Source organism: Podarcis liolepis (genome assembly GCF_965112155.1).
Source record: "Podarcis liolepis genome assembly, chromosome: 5".
In the NCBI taxonomy this organism is placed as follows: domain Eukaryota; kingdom Metazoa; phylum Chordata; class Lepidosauria; order Squamata; family Lacertidae; genus Podarcis; species Podarcis liolepis.
The window spans coordinates 50,506,417-50,523,119 of record NC_139556.1 but is presented as its reverse complement, the minus strand read 5'-3'; the positions used below and the strand labels follow the sequence as shown (position 1 = coordinate 50,523,119).

General features: G+C 46.6%; 1 protein-coding gene across 2 annotated transcripts in view; it reads left to right on the top strand.

Annotated features, from left to right (window-relative positions):
• Positions 1-16,703, top strand: part of GRK5 (G protein-coupled receptor kinase 5) — a 168,313-nt gene that overhangs the window by 68,893 nt on the left and 82,717 nt on the right. For both annotated transcript variants that reach the window (XM_083504964.1, XM_083504963.1), the window contains exon 3: positions 9,762-9,874. In XM_083504964.1, coding sequence (XP_083361090.1) covers positions 9,762-9,874 — 113 coding nt within the window. The remainder of the gene's footprint in view (positions 1-9,761; positions 9,875-16,703) is intronic.

Sequence of the window (16,703 nt, the reverse complement as noted above, 5' to 3'; positions counted from 1 at the left end):
CTAGCCTCCTATGTACTTTTGAGGGGTACAGTCACTCAGCTTTTTTACACAACGAAACAATAACTTGCAATTTAAAGATATTTAAAATGCACTCACTAAATTTCATGGACCTGAGGTGGGATGGACAAGATTGTATATCTTATCAGCAGCGGTGAAACAGGTACTGCTGAGGAAGTTGAGAGCCAGTGTGGTCTAATGGTTAAAGTGTCTGTCTGACTAGGACCTGGGAAACCGGGTTCAAATCCCCACTCAAGCCATGAAGCTCCCTGGTTGACCCAGGGAAAGTCACTACAGTGGTACCTCGGGTTACATATGCTTCAGGTTACATACGCTTCAGGTTACACACTCTGCTAACCCAGAAATAGTGCTTCAGGTTAAGAACTTTGCTTCAGGATAAGAACAGAAATCACGTGGAAGCAGTGTGGCGGCAGCCGGAGGCCCTGTTAGCTAAAGTGGTGCTCCAGGTTAAGAACAGTTTCAGGTTAAGAACGGACCTCCGGAATGAATTAAGTACTTAACCTGAGGTACCACTATATATCTCTCAGCTTAACCTACTTCTCAGGGTTTTTGTGGGGTTCAAATGAGGATGGGGAGAACTGTACACCACCTTGAGCTCCATGGAGAATATAATAAATAAATAAGTTTCACACTGCTGTCATAGTGGTGGGTTGCACTTACCCATTACATTCAAACTGGATATTATTATGGCTTCCATAAGCCAGGCTCCAAAGAACTTCACAGCCAGTTCTCTGCACCCAAATCGAATCTGAGCTCAGATAAAGCATCCTTTGTACCCCATGTTCCTTGATGTGGATGGGACTTATCAAAAGAAGTTGGTTTCATGCCATTAGGGTTTACTGTTCAAAGCAGAGGGAAAGTTGACATTCCACCGGGTTTGCGGAAGCCCTTTAACATCCCTAAAGTAGCTCTTTGGATTCTGGCCACAGCATCTGTGCATGTGAAGGGGAAGCTCCTGTAGGTAGAGGGAAATTAAGTAGACTTTAGGCCTTTTGTGAACTGAATGCAGGATAATCTTTTGTGCTTAAACCCTATTATTATAGGAGAAATTAAACTCCCTCCCACCCTTATTCACAGACTGTTGCCACAAGCAATAACACATCTACTCACTTTGCATTTTTACCTAATTCAGTGGTAACAGAGGCAGTGTTTACTGATGCAACCAACACAATGTATAAGCTCTCTTTTTTAAAGAAAAAGGTCCATTAAGAAACTTAAAGCTGGGAAGCAGCTTTCATCTTTTAAAAATCAGGGTGGATTAGTGTATGTTCTTTCTTGGATTTACATGGAGACAATTTCAGTTGCATTTGTAATTTGCGTTTGCATGAAAAAGTTGCTGTAAATTTGAGTCTGGCCTTCGAAAATAGAAGGGGGAAGTGAGGCCTAGCAACAGTATGTTTGCTTGGGAAAAGGGGAAGCGTTGAGGGCATGGATTGGGGGCAGCTAAAAGCCAATCCAAGAGGGACGCAGGTGGCGCTGTGGGTTAAACCACAGAGCCTAGGACTTGCCAATCAGAAGGTTGGCGGTTCGAATCCCTGCAACGGGGTGAGCTCCCGTTGTTTGGTCCCTGTTCCTGCCAACCTAGCAGTTCGAAAGCACATCAAAGTGCAAGTAGATAAATAGGTACCGCTCCAACGGGAAGGTAAACGGTGTTTCCGTGTGCTGTTCTGGTTCACCAGAAGTGGCTTAGTCATGCTGGCCACATGACCCGGAAGCTATCTGCGGACAAACACCGGCTCCCTCGGCCAATAAAGCAAGATGAGCGCCGCAACCCCAGAGTCGGTCACGACTGGACCTAATGGTCAGGGGTCCCTTTACCTTTACCTTTAAAAGCCAATCCAAGCCACGCCTTCAAGGACTTTGGGACATCCCTATGGCTTGGAAAGGAAGAGCTTTGAAGGGAATAGTAGTGCAGAGAAGGGAAGGGAAAAGCAGGGAGCAAATGTGGTGGCTGGTCTGTGGCTGTATCCTGAGCTCTGAATGAGAGTCAAGTTATGACCTGACTGGACTTTTGGTCCACACTCATTCTGCTTCTCTGCACATGAGTGTGCAGAGTATGTGCAGTCTTGCTTTTCTTTGTTGGGGTGAGTTTTTGTTCCCTTTATTTATTTTGCGCAAGAAACATATACTTTTGCAAAGTTTGGGGCTCTCCTGAGATTGTTAAAGCCTAGCTCTTTTGCAGGGGTGGTGCTTCATTTGCTACATCAGCATTGGCACTCATGCCTGAACATCAAAAATAGAAGGAATGACTGGTGCTAGTCTTGAGGCCAGAAAGAGAAGGAAATTTGAAGGGGGGACCATATGCTGGCTTAAACTGAACACAAAATGGTCCTTATAATGCACAATCATGAATTGGTTAGTTGGCCCGTGACTGAAGATGTGGCTTGAGGATTCCAGCCATAAAGCCCTTAGTCCTCATAGGATGTGTCCTTGCATTAAGTATGGATACATTTTGATCTCATTTTTTCCTGTTTTCAAAGTCCTTAAGTTTGCCAAAACTGAATGGCTGGTTCCTCCTTTGGCACAAGCTTTGGGGACAGAGTTAAAGTGAATGCCCAGAACTGGTAGCCTTCAAAATTGCCTACGAAGTGCCACTTAATGGTTTAGACTAATCTGGGTATACCAGGCCAATTTTGTTTTGGACTCTTAGTATAACTAGGTTCTTTCTGAAGTAAACTTTTTTTTTGTCTGTTTCAGATATATTTATTTGATGCTTTATATTTCACTTTTCAATGCAGTGATCTTCAAGGAGACTTGCAATAATGCAAAGACAAAGCCCTACACACACAACCCAGCCCTGCATTCCTTAGTCCTTTGGCGGATGTGGCCAGAGTGTTCTTCCTCCCCTGGCTCTGCCGCTCCTGGACAGTTGAGCAAAGTGTTTTTCTGTCTGGCAGGGAGATGTAGTAGGCTGAGTGTCGGAGGGGAAGGGGGACAGAGCATACAGAGCAGTCAACTGAAATCCAGCAATGTGTTGCTTTGTGAAAAGTTAAAGTAAAGTTAGGATGATAAAGAAATAATATTCAGAAAAACATTTATGCACACAGTGCAACTCTGTACATATCTAGTCATAAGTAAGTTTGACTGTGCTCCTTGGAACTTACTACCAGACTTGCAACCTTGTATTCGTTGCAATTGGGACGCGGGTGGCGCTGTGGGTTAAACCACAGAGCCTAGGACTTGCCGATCAGAAGGTCAGCGGTTTGAATCCCCATGACGGGGTGAGCTCCCGTTGATCAGTCCCTGCTCCTGCCACCCTAGCAGTCTGAAAGCACGTCAAAGTGCAAGTAGATCAATAGGTACCGCTCCGGTGGGAAGGTAAACGGCGTTTTCGTGCGCTGCTCTGGTTCACCAGAAGCGGCTTAGTCATGCTGGCCACATGACCTGGAAGCTGTACGCTGGCTCCCTCGGCCAATAAAGCAAGATGAGCACCACAACCCCAGAGTCGGTCACGACTGGACCTAATGGTCAGGGGTCCCTTTTTGCATTGCAAGTGGCAATAGATTTGTTATCTTTGGCTACATATGCACTATACCTTCAATGCACATTTGAAGCACATTCTTTCCTTCAGATAATTCTGGGCACAGCAGTTTGTTAAAGGTAGCTGGGAATTTTAACTCTGTGAGATGTACACTACAGTGCTCAGAATTCTTTGAGAGAAAGAATGTGTTTTGAATGTGCTTTAAAAGTATAGTGTGTACACAGCCGCTATAATCCATGGTTTAGATGCACCTGTGTTCTTGCGTGAGCAGAAGGCAAAGTTCCCAGTTTTTGCCAGTCTCCCTTCCCCCTTTTCCCACTGCATCCCTGCCCTCCTTTTTATGCCATACTGGAGGGTCCCCCAGTCTTAAGGAGTGGAATATGAAGCTACGGTGGAAAGGGGAGATATGAAAGCCTCATTCAACAGGCAGCACGATCCAAGCCTGTGCTCATTTTCTAAAATAAGGAAAGTTGAAGTTATACGGGGTCCTGTCTCTGTATAAAGTTTCTCGAATCTGGCAGGATGTGTCCTCTTCTCTCGCAGTTGTCCCTACAACTGTTATGTCCACTACATCATTTGCAAACATATGGTTTCACTTCCAACTATTTAACATTTCCATTTCCTCAGGAAATCATTCTCCACATTTGTTAAACTTTTGAATCAGAACTGCTGTTTTTATTGGCATCTATACAGAGAACGATATAATTGACTCTTAAGGCAGGTTTCTGACTCTCCAGTTGTCCATTTGCGCGCTCGTTTTTTTTCTTTTCCTTTGAGACTGGTAAAAGGGGAGAGGAAGAGTGTGAAAAATTTGGTCATAGCTCATGATGCCTTGGATTGTGATGTAAAAATACGCCCCCAAAAGGAAGATACCAAATACAAGTGCCGGGGGAGGAGAGGAAGGATGTTTCTGATGCACAGAAATATTTCTCCCAAGTGTTTTCATTGTCTTCAAAGAACTGAAGTTGGGGAACAAAGTTTTGAGTTAGCTATGTCTAAGAGTTCCCCAAGGAAGATACTTGAAATGCAGTGGACTCAAAAAATAAATAAAATATGCACTTGGAGACTCCCCCCCTTTCTTCTTCATCTTGGATGTGCCACTAAAAATTGTCTGTGAATTTGTGTTTACTTAATACACAAAAATGTGCTTTCAGTTAATCAATAAGGTATGTGTATCTACACGAATGCAGTTCCTCAGTCCTTCAGGACTGAATCTTAGAAGCTATTTTATGCCACTTAAAGGGGAATAATAATTTCATTTATTATTTTAGCAGCAAGTTCATCCTGTTCTCATAGACTAAAGTTGCCAAGGACTTGATGACTTAGAGCTATTGTACATGTTCTTGCATTCATCCTGGTTTAATTTTTGGCCTTACACTTTCTTATAGGAAGAAAAAAAGGGGGTTCTGTTTTGGCCATAATTTGAGTTATTATTTTTTTTTTTAAATGTTACTCTTCAAAAAATGGGCAATCATAGCAGAAGGAGATGGAAAGATTATCCTCCCACTTTTATATGTGGGATATGACTGGAGCTGGTACATGGAGACTTCTGTCCATGGGGTTATCTCGATTTAGCTTGAGCCAAGCATTCTATCCAATACACATCGTCTTTATCCAATTGTATTCTGCATCAAAAAACCCAGTATGACAATGAAGCACAGCTGATGGGATAAAGACTGTTGCACACACACCAGGAGCTGAGTATACATTAGGACCACAATCTAATGAACCCCTTATAATTTCTTTTTCTTTTTTTTAAATCACACGCACAGGGAGGGAGATTTGAGCAGTTTAATTTTGATTATTCATTTTCAAAAAAAGGTTACACAAGATTATGCAAAACACAGTGTTTTTTATTTTTAAAAAATCATTTTCAAAAAATGGTTATAGATTCTGCAGTGTTTTCGAACAGGAATTCCTTTGGATTCCTTCAGTCCTTGAGTGATTTCCCATTTCTCCCAGAGCACCTGGGATTGCACTCTGAAACCTGTGGTCCATGGAACCACACGAGACTGATACACAGGTAAAGGTAAAGGGACCCCTGACCATTAGGTCCAGTCGTGACCGACTCTGGGGTTGCGCGCTCATCTTGCTCTATAGGCCGAGGGAGCCAGTGTACAGCATGACTAAGCCGCTTCTGGCGAACCAGAGCAACATACAGAAACGCCGTTTGCCTTCCCGCTGGAGCAGTACCTATTTATCTACTTGCACTTTGACGTGCTTTTGAACTGCTAGGTTGGCAGGAGCAGGGACCGAACAACGGGAGCTCACCCCGTCGTGGGGATTCGAACCGCCGACCTTCTGATCGGCAAGTCCTAGGCTCTGTGGTTTAACCCACAGCGCCACCTGCCTGCTATTTGCTATATTCCATACCGATCCCTCTAAAGGGCTAAGAGTTAGCAGCAGTACTGCTTTAGGTCAGGCACGCTCTGTACTATTGTGGAAGCTGAATAAAATGTGTAAGTGCCTACCTCTTTATGCTCAGGCTGTGCCAATCAAAAGCAATACTGCATGAGTTTTGTGTAGACAGAGCTAGCCACTTGTCTACTTGGGTAGTCAAAAGCAAATGTGCTCTGTCATTTTTCTGGGCTCCTCCTAATGTTACATGCCCAGCTAGCAAAAACAAAAAAATAAAAATCAGAAGATGACTGGAGATTATTGTTGTTGTTGTTGTTATATCACAATGGTCAGATGAGAGTATGGGATAAGATCTGGACCATCAAGAGTTCACACATATCATGGTCACACCCTGACCATTTTTATGATATAATAGTTTGTGTCTTTGATTATCTTTCTGGATATTTGTTTTGTATGGAGAAATGGTAGGCAGTATCATAAATATTCATGAGCCTTGGCATCTTATTACCCTATTTATTCCAGGCATCTGATAGTTCATGGTTCAGAGAGAAGAATCTATTTGCTGGATCACATACAAATGAATAAAAGCCACTTGGATATCCTCTCTGCGTACCCCTCCCTCAATTCTTGCACAACACACAGGAGCCGCAGCAAGACGAAGGCTGATGATGTGGAAAGCCCTGTATGATTATCTTGGGGGCCAGAGAGGGCTCAGAATGGGAATAGGATTGCTCCATTACCAAGGGGAGAATTTTTGTTGGATCAACGAAGCCTTTGACTGAATTCTTAGATCTGGCACGTTTCCCTAAAATGTCCTGTGAAGCTGTTGTGTAATCAGAAGTGCATGGTGCAAAGATATGAGGTGGCTTTTTGGGGAAATTTTACAAGGACTTCCCTCCAGGGAATGTGGACTGGGGAAGGGGTGCTTTTGCCCTCATTCCCTTTAGGAGAATGGGTTGTGAAGTTGTAACCAGGTCCACCTGAGGTGTCTAAAATTACCAATGAGGTGTGGGTTCATTCATGCAGGCTTACTCTAACCAATCCTCCTTGGTTTACCAACTTGAGGAGACTTTGTTTGCCTGGTGGTTTCACTGACCTTCAGAGTCACCACTGTTGGGGCCTGGTAACATACTCTCCAATATTTCCATAATGATAATTTTGTTGTTTATACTCCACACATCTTACTGGGATGCCCCAGCCACTCTGGCCAGCTTCCAACATGCCGTGGTACCTCAGGTTACATACGCTTCCGGTTACATACGCTTCAGGTTACAGACTCCACTAACCCAGAAATAGTGCTTCAGGTTAAGAACTTTGCTTCAGGATGAGAACAGAAATCGTGCTCTGGTGGCGGCAGCAGGAGGCCCCATTAGCTAAAGTGGTGCTTCAGGTTAAGAACAGTTTCAGGTTAAGAACGGACCTCTGGAACGAATTAAGTACTTAACCTTAGGTACCGCTGTATATAAAAACATAATAAAACATTAAACATTATAAAAAAAAAAAACTTCCCTATACAGAATTGCCTTCAGACAGCTTGTGGGGCAGATAATTCCATACCCTCCAATATATTTCCAATGAAAATAGGGGCATCCTAAGGAAAAGTGGGACATTCCAGGATCAAATCAGAAACCAGGACAGCTTCTCTAAATCAGGGATGTCTCTGGAAAATAGGGACACTTGGAAGGTCTGTGGTAAATCTTCCAGAGTCATCTCAGCACATCCTTTGGGTCAGGGGTGGGCAGAAGATAGAGCCAGATCTACTGGTAGATCTCTAAGTGATTCGCGGTATATCATCAAGGAATTTGACTCCCAATTGTTTAACAGTAGCAACAAGGTGGGGGGAGGTTTTTCTGTCTAAATTAGATTGCTGAGCTGAAGAAACCTTGGGGGCAACTGTGAGCTCGATTTAGGTAGTGAGAACAAATTCCTGTGCTGTGTCCAGAGGCGCCCTACTCCTTAATTCTAAGAGTACATTGTCTCCACTCCACCATTTTTGCATCCCACAAGCCTGACGTCTTCCCACCCTTGCCTCAGGTGTGTGGGCAAAGAGCAACAAAGAGCAACATCATTACGACGCCAATTTTTCGATCCAGGAAGTGTTCATCTAAACAAGGCAGGCAGCCACAGGAGATGTGGTTTCCCAATCCTTGGCTCCGTAGCAGGACATCCACACCAAACAAAATTGTGGGGAGAAAGTTTGACAATCATTAGTTATGGGCATTGCAGACCAACGAATGTAAACAAGTAAACTCGTGGCCATTCGTTCAGCTAATGTGTCTTGTGCCGTTATTTCTGGGTAAAGGGAGTGATGGAGGATGAGCTTGGCCGCGACGTGAAAGGTCTAAAAAGAATGTGGGGAATTAGTGGAGCCACTCAGATGGAGGAACATTGAGGATTTTTTTGTAAGGCTGCCAAACTTTGGGGTAATGATCAAGCTTCTTGGAACCTCTGTATTAGCCGGGACTGTGCTATTTTTTAAATTTCACAGGTAGCCCAGCTTGATCAGGTATTGCAGAAAAGGGAAGGTACCCCAGCAATCTGGACAGGCAACAGCTTGCCGCTTAAATAGACCTGTGTACAGCAACAGCCAGCAAACGTCATAGTCTTAATCTCGAGCAATTCAAGACATGCCATAAATTTTCCTAAAGTTGGAAAAGAATAGGATTTTAATCTGGACGAGCTGTTGCGCTTCTCTGTAATAGGTTAAGTGAAGGCAGCTTGTCTGCTTCACAGCATCATCATGCCTTAAGATAAGGAGTGGTTTGTTGCAGCAGCAATAGAAATTGTCATATGGCGCTGAGAAAAGTCAGGGCAAGAATGTTGAAGAAAACACAGCCTGTGGTTTCATACATTGTGAGCTGTTTTGCTGTTTTTAAGCCATAAATATTTCTTTAGCAAGGCCAGTTCTACGGCACGTGCTGCGGTATCCTACTCCTGAATTTACAGTCATAACAGCCTCATGCACCAGCTGGTTTTATATTTGTGCCAAGCTAATTCCAGATTTTTTTCATATCTTAACACACACACACACACCAAATTTGAGTTTATTTTATGTAAATGATAGCTATGTTTCTGTTCAGAAAATGATCCTAGCTGAGGGAGATGGAACAAATAGCCTTCCACCTTTATATGGGGGATATGAGTGACCTCAATCCATGTGATATCTCATTAAGTGAACATGGAACAAGCATTCTGGCAGATACGTGTACCCTTTGTGCCCTTGTCTTCTATGGCAGTGGAGCAAAGATGGCGGGATGTGGAGTGTTAGGGACTGGGTCAGCAGCACCTGCACTCAGGAAACAGGAGCACCACAGATATGCTCCATATTTGGTTTCCAGCTTGGTAGTCTGGACTCACATGAGCAGTCCCAACAGTCAACTCTCTGAGCAGAAGTAAGAGCAATGGGACGAGGTGAGGAGTAATTTCTTCTGCATTTACCAGTCGTGGGAAGGGCAAGGGGCTCTGAAAGGCACTGGAGGTCCCTGATAGAGTGTTATCTTGCTCACATTCCCCCATCTTGTTTCGGGGATTTCTGCAGGCCTTGACTCTCTGATCTCAAGCCTCTGTTTGCAACGTTTAGAAGTCAGAAACATGTATCCCTGAAAGAGAGAGAGAAAAATCTTGACTTCATAAAGATGCTGGTACAATCAATTTCTCTGCTTCCACGTCACAACTGCACATAACTTTCTTTGGCTACAGCCTTTGTCCTGTGAATTGTTTGTGTGTGTGCGTCATTTTGTATCGCTTGTGCAGAACGTGTGTGTGTGTGTGTGTGTGTGTGTGTGTGTGTGTGTGTTTTACGATCCTTAAGGAAAAGAAAACATGGACACAATGTAACCAGACCAAAATGCATTAAAAAGTACCTCAGTTTTTCACCTTTCCTCCTCCTCTTTATTTCCTCTAGAGAGAGATTACTACAGTTTATGTGACAAGCAGCCAATAGGAAGACTTCTCTTTCGGCAGTTCTGCGAGACTCGCCCGGAGCTTGAGTGCTGTATTAGATTTCTTGACTCGGTGGTAAGTTGCTTCTTATGACTGTTGCAAAAGTTTATTGCGCCTTCTTCCATGGTAAAATAAAGATGGAATTGGCCCCTGAATGCAGGTGCAAAGAATGAAACCTTGCTTTCAGGAGGATAATGTACCCTGGACGTGTCCCTGGGCTTTTTAAAAAAAATTGTTGCAGACTATGCCTCTTGCAGTTCATGGCCTTTGTGGCCCCGTGTTCACATTCATGCCCCAGGCCATGTGTATGTGTGCATTTGTGTGTCCAGGGGTCATCGGTCAGTAGTTGAATACATGCTTTGCATGAAGAAAGTGCAGGGTTCAGTCCCTGGCACATCTTGTTAAAATCGGGCTGCCTGGATCCCTGAGCAAGAGCATTCCTCTTTGGGAGTGGGGATCTGCTGCAACATTGTGTTGCAGGCCCCACTTGTTTCTACAAAATTTGCGGTCACCTGAGAAACTGATTACCTACTTTCCTTACCTTTAAAAGAAAAGAAAAAACAACAAGAAAAAACTGTGTGTGTTCAAAGTTTGGATTTGTTTATGCCCGACATGTCTAGACCCTGTAACTGAGATTTGTGCTGCTTCAAGTAGAATTTACAAGTCATAAAAAGACCATGTTGTTTTTCAGATGCTAGTCGACAGAAGCCTAGCAGGATCAGCTTTAATAGCTGAGGCCAAAACAGTGATTACAGCCATACCATACCTTTAAAGCACATGGCTCCCCCTTTCCCCAAATTCTGGGAACTGGTTTAGCTTTGCAGAGCTACAATTCCTAGCACCTTTAACAAACTGCAGTTCCCAGGATTTGGGGTGGTGGGGGTGGGGAGAGGAAGGCATGTGCTCTAACTGTATGGTGTGGATGTGACCAGCCACTGTGGTGCAAAACCACAAAGCCACTTTAGTGCCCCCCTCCCCCCTTTCCAGGTTATTCCATGCAACATAGAACACCATGAGGGAAAGCCACTGCCTGGAAAAACTGTTAAAACTCTGGAGCAATCCTAAATATATTTATCGTAGACATGGTTCTTTTACATTTTAGGTCACAGAGATTTTTGGGGAGATTGTTTGGGAGTTTGGGGAGATTCTTATGTGAAATGTGTTTGCTCATTGTACTCTTCTCCAAAATACCACATTTTTCCGTTTATAACAAGACCCCTATTTTGGGGGACTCAAAATTGAGGAAATGGGGGGAGATTGCTCACCCGCCACTGCCAATTGCACGCATCCACGAAGCCACCAATCGTCTGCCCGCTCGCCGCCAGCAGCCAATAATCGCACGCCCAATTGCCACAACAGCCAATCACAAGCAGACCTTGCCGCAGCCAACATTCACCCCCCCCCCAAATGCCGCTGGCAATCTCCTGCTCGCGGCAGCCACCAATCGTCCGTCCCATCTCAGCACTATCTGTGTATAAGACAACCCCAATCTTTTTAGCATTTTTTTAAAATAAAAAGACTTCGTCTTATACACAGGAAAATACAGTACTTAGTGCTCAACCAAGAAAGTTTCTTTGTTGCAGGAACTGCCCTGTTTTGGGGGGTTTTTTTTTTTTTGTTTTTTTTTTTTTGCCTCTGGGAATCAGCTCCACCCGTGTGTGTGTTTATGAGAGAAACCTGCATCTGCAAAAGACTACTGTGAATTTCTGAGCTCCTGCAGATCACTGGATTAGGGTGCCAATCAACTGAATTCAGCAAAGCCAGTGCCATAATTTAAACAATATATCTGTTAGGGATTGATTAGCTGCTTGTGCGTAAAAACGTGCTCCCTCAGAGTTTGTGCGACCCCACAAACCTCCGTGTGTGACGGAGCTCCTCAGACATGTCTGCTCTAGTCACTAGTAGAGTCCGACAGTGGCTGTCTGCGGAAGCGTTTCCAGCAAAGGAGCTCCTTAACGGAAACGCGTCTCCTGGACTCACGGCGTGACAGTTTCCGGCGAGGTGTGGGTCTCCCTATGGGAGACTCAGATACCTCCCCACTGTTCTCGCTGGAAGCTTCCCTGAGCCCTCCCTCCTGCTCGCATTCCCTCAGAGACCCACTCCTCCCCCTGCTGGTCCCTGCTTCAGCTGTTGAGTCTCTTTCTTCCTCCCTGAGTCCCTCCACCACCTGATGCTCCGATGGCAGTTCCCTGACATCCACCTCCCCTCCAGGGCCCCCCTCACCCCCTCCCATTTCCTCTCCCCTGGGAGGTGAAGGGCTAAAACCCCGAAACGAATCTTCCTCATCTTCCGACGTCTCGAACAATTCCCTCCATCGATCGTCGTCCTGGCTCGCTGAATCCTCTTCCTCTTCAGAATCTGGGAGCCCCTCCAACTCCTCTTCCTCGTCGGTGGTGGCAAAGTATTCCCTTCGGAACCTCGCTACAGGCTGAGGTTTACGTGGGAACCTCTGATGAAAAGTCTCTATTAAAACTTCGTCATTGACATCCTCTGCCCTAACCCAGGTGTTTTCCGACTCCGGTTCCCCTTCCCACATTACCAAATACTCTACTTGATCTCCCTTCCACCTGGAATCGAGGATCTCCGCTACATGGTAGCTGTGTTCCTTCTCCTCCATTGCTGGTCCCCTAGTGACCCTCCCTTCACTGTCTCCTCTATACGGTGACAGCAACGACCTGTGAAAAACTGGGTGCAGCTTCATGTGGTTCGGTAACCGGAGCCTGAAAGCCACTGGATTGACCTGCTGCATGACTTCAAACGGACCCAGCCTTTTGGGTCTTAATTTCTTACAACCTCCTTTGAACGGCAACCCTTGGGTTGACAGCCACACCTGGTCCCCCACCCTGATGCTTTCACCTTCCCTTCGGTTTTTGTCTGCCTGCCTCTTATATTCCTCCTTAGCCCTGTTTAAGTTGAGTTGGAGCTGGCGATGGATCGCTTCCATTTCTTCAACGAACTGTTCTGCAGCTGGAACGCTCCAGTTCTCCCCCTCCCCCCCTGGGAAGGCTCTGGGATGGCACCCGTGATTAGCCAAAAAGGGGCTCATCCCCGTGGACACGTTCTCTGCATTGTTGTAGGCAAATTCTGCCAACGCCAGCTTCTCCACCCAATCATTCTCTCTGTCATTAACATAACACCTCAAATATTGTTGGAGAACCCCATTTGCTCTTTCCGCCTGCCCGTTGGTTTCTGGATGACGGGCCGTTGAAAAATTAACCTCTACATGCAGTAAGCTCATGAGCTTCCTCCAGAACCTGGAAGTAAATTGTTTCCCTCGGTCTGAAACCACCCTCAAGGGGGCGCCATGCAACCGAAACACATTCTCTACAAACAATTTGGCTGTTTCTTCTGCTGTGACCGCATGTGAGCAGGCTATAAAGTGGGCCATTTTAGTTAACAGGTCTACTACAACCATGATGGCTGTTTTCCCTCTAGACCTTGGCAGATCAGTCATGAAATCTATTGCCACTGCTTCCCACGGTCTTTCAGGTGTGGGCAGTGGTTCTAATAAACCAGCCGGCGCCCGCCTCTCCCCCTTGGCTCTTTGGCATTGTTCACACCCTCTCACATACTCCCGCACATCTTCCCTGACCTTGGGCCACCAAAATTCCCTGGTAACCAGCCACATGGTCTTGTGTTGCCCAAAATGCCCTGCTGTGGGGCTATCGTGCAGCTGCTTGAGTACCTTCTCCCTCAATTCCCCTTCAGGTATATATAACGCTCCCTTATAATACAATGCCCCGTTTCTCTCCTCAAAACCACCGGATTTGTCTTCCTCCCTCCTGAGATCCCTGAGTTTGTCCTGGGCGTATGCATCCTGCACCGTACCCTCTACCAATTCCCTTTGCCCCACCAAAGTCGCCCCACACACCCAGCGGTCCTCTGGAATGATATGGGTTTCTTCGGGTGCTCCCTCCCCCTCCAAATATTCAGGTTTGCGTGAGAGAGCGTCCGCCCTAACATTCTCTGGGCCTGGCACATAACAAATCTCAAAGTTAAATTTGGAGAACTCCTGGGCCCATCTCAACTGCCTTTGGTTGAGCACTCGCGCAGTTCTCCAATACTCTAGATTTTTATGGTCCGTGCACACTTGCACCTTATGTTGTGCACCAACTAGCAGATGCCTCCATCTCCGGAACGCCTCATGAATAGCAAGAAGTTCTCGGTCGTACACCGTGTAGTTCCTCTCGGATTTGTTCAGCTTTCGCGAAAAGAAGGCACACGGTCGCCACTCTGACTCCTCCTTCCCCGGCTGCAGAAGAAGCACCGCCCCTATGGCTCTGTCAGATGCGTCTGTTTCAACCCTTAGCTTCTTTCGTAAATCCACATGCAGAAGTTGTTCTTCAGAGGCGAAGGCCCTTTTCAGCTCCTCAAACGCTCGCTCCGCCTCCGCCGTCCATACAAACTTCTTTTTACTGCTGAGACAGTCAGTGATGGGCGCCGTCAGATGGGCGAAGTTGCGGATGAACTTACGATAAAAGTTTCCAAACCCTAGGAACCTCTGCACATCCTTCTTGGTTTTGGGTGTTTTCCATTCCAGCACTGCCTGTACCTTGCCGGGATCCATGGCCAATCCCTTGTCTGACAGGCGGTACCCCAGGAATTCCACCTCCTTGGTATGGAACCGACACTTCTCCAGTTTGACCCACAGCCTGTTGGCTTGCAGTCTGCTCAACACTTCTCTGACGTCTCTCACATGTTGCTCCTCATTCTCCGAATACACCAACACATCATCTAGGAAAGCAACGCAATTCTTGTAGAGCAAAGGGCCCAGTACGTGGTTCATAAAAGATTGAAAACACGCTGAGCCTGCTTGTAATCCAAATGGCATAACGAGGTATTCAAATGCCCCCAAAGGGGTAAACATGGTGGTTTTCCATTCATCCCCTTTCCTTATGCGTATCAGGTTGTACGCCCCCCTTAGATCCAGCTTTGTAAAAATCTTTCCCTTCCTCACCCTGGTCAAAATATCATCAATTCTGGGCATAGGGAAAGCCACCGGTTCAGTCACTGCATTTAACCTCCTAAAATCGCATACAAGTCTCGGCTTGTCCGCGTTTTTTTTGTCCACAAAGAACACTGGGCTACCCCCTGCTGCTTTGGACTCTCTGATGAAGCCTCTCTTCAGGTTCTTGTCAATAAACCCTCGCAACTCCTGCATTTCTCTGTCTGACATGGCATACAACTTGCCCACGGGAAGCTGTGCTCCAGGGAGTAAATTGATCTGGCAATCAAAGGGTCTATGAGGTGGTAGTTGGTCAGCTTCCTTCTCGCTGAACACGTCGCTGAGATCTGCATACTGTGGTGGTACCTTCACCTTCTCCATTACTTCAGTCCCTGCTAGGGTGGCTTGGGCCCCTGCTGAACCCTTTTCCCCTTTGCAGTGTTCTAAGCAATGTGCTGAACCAAAGGACACCACTCTTTGATGCCAGCCAACCAGCGGATCATGTAGAGCTAGCCAGCTCATTCCCAAAATAATGGGAGCGCCTCCCAGGGTGGCCACATTAAACGCTATCAGTTCTGTGTGCCTTGCCACCCTCATTATCATTGGGACAGTCTGCAAGCTGACTCCTCCTCCCAACAACTCCCTGCCATCAATCGTGGTCACCTGCAGGGGGTTGCTTAAAGGGATAGTCTGTATCTGGTGTTCAGCAGCAAACTCCTTGCTCATAAAATTGCAGGAGCTGCCTGAGTCCAATAGCGCCTTTATTTTTAGGGGGTGCCCATTTTGCAGCTCTAGCGACACTTCAATCACTAGAGCAGGTCGAGGAGCTTCTGGCACGGGCACTTTCACTGCTCTTTGGCCTGGCTGCAGTGCCCCGATTGTGGCAACCAGGCGTTGGCTTTTACCTGCTCCGTTCCCCCCTGTTCTCCCCCCTCAACAGCTCCCACCATCCCTTGCCATTCCTTCCTCTGGGGGCAGACTCTGGCAAAGTGGCCTGGCTGTTGGCAGAGATAGCATTTCCGGGGGCCCTTTCCCTCCTTCTTAGCCCCCTCGCTGGTTTTTAAAAATGCGCGCGCGCGCGCTGTTCCGATTTCCATCGGCTCTGCCGGCGGGAAAGCTGGCTCAGGAATGTCTGGAATGCGGAACTCCTTCCAACGTTCCCCTCTCCCTTCCCGCCTCTCCAAGGCTCTTGCCTCCTGCCGCGCTCCTATGGTCAGCGCAGATTTGGTCAGCTGATCCATAGACTCCGCCCTGGGGCTCCGTGACAGCTCGTCTTTCACCGCCGAAGAAAGACCTTCTTCAAATAGCATTTGAATGGGTGCCGCCGATAAATCCCAACTCAGTCTGTGAATCAGCATGGTAAACTCAGTCCAGTACTCACGGACAGATCGACTTCCCTGCTTACAAGCCATTAGCTGTCTGCGCACCGCCCCTTCCTCAATATCGCTGGAAAACATGATATCCATTGCACGAAAGAACTTCCTCGTGTCCTTTAGTATGTCATTGTGCGTTGCCATTAGGGGTCGAACCCAGTCTCTCGCCCCTTTCTCAAGATGCCCAATTACGAAAGCAACTCGCGATTCCTCATCAGGGAACTCATCGAACTGCACATTAATGGCATATTGCATCTCTGTCCTAAAGGCATGGTAATCCTTGGGGTCCCCCCCAAATTTTTGCACCAATCCTGGTACCTTTCTGGGGAATTGAGTGGCTCTCCCCTTCTTGTCTGCATCCTGAGCCCTTCTCTCCTCCAGCCTCGCCGTCTGCAGCGCCAGTTGGACCTCCAACGCTCGGTATCTATCTTCCAAGCTTGGACCAGCTCCAGCCCCCGCTCCTCCGGTTCCGGTTGGTTCGCTCATGATGCTTTCTCTTGCACAGGCAGCGTACAGAGACTGTCGGACTGCTGTTAGGGATTGATTAGCTGCTTGTGCGTAAAAACGTGCTCCCTCAGAGTTTGTG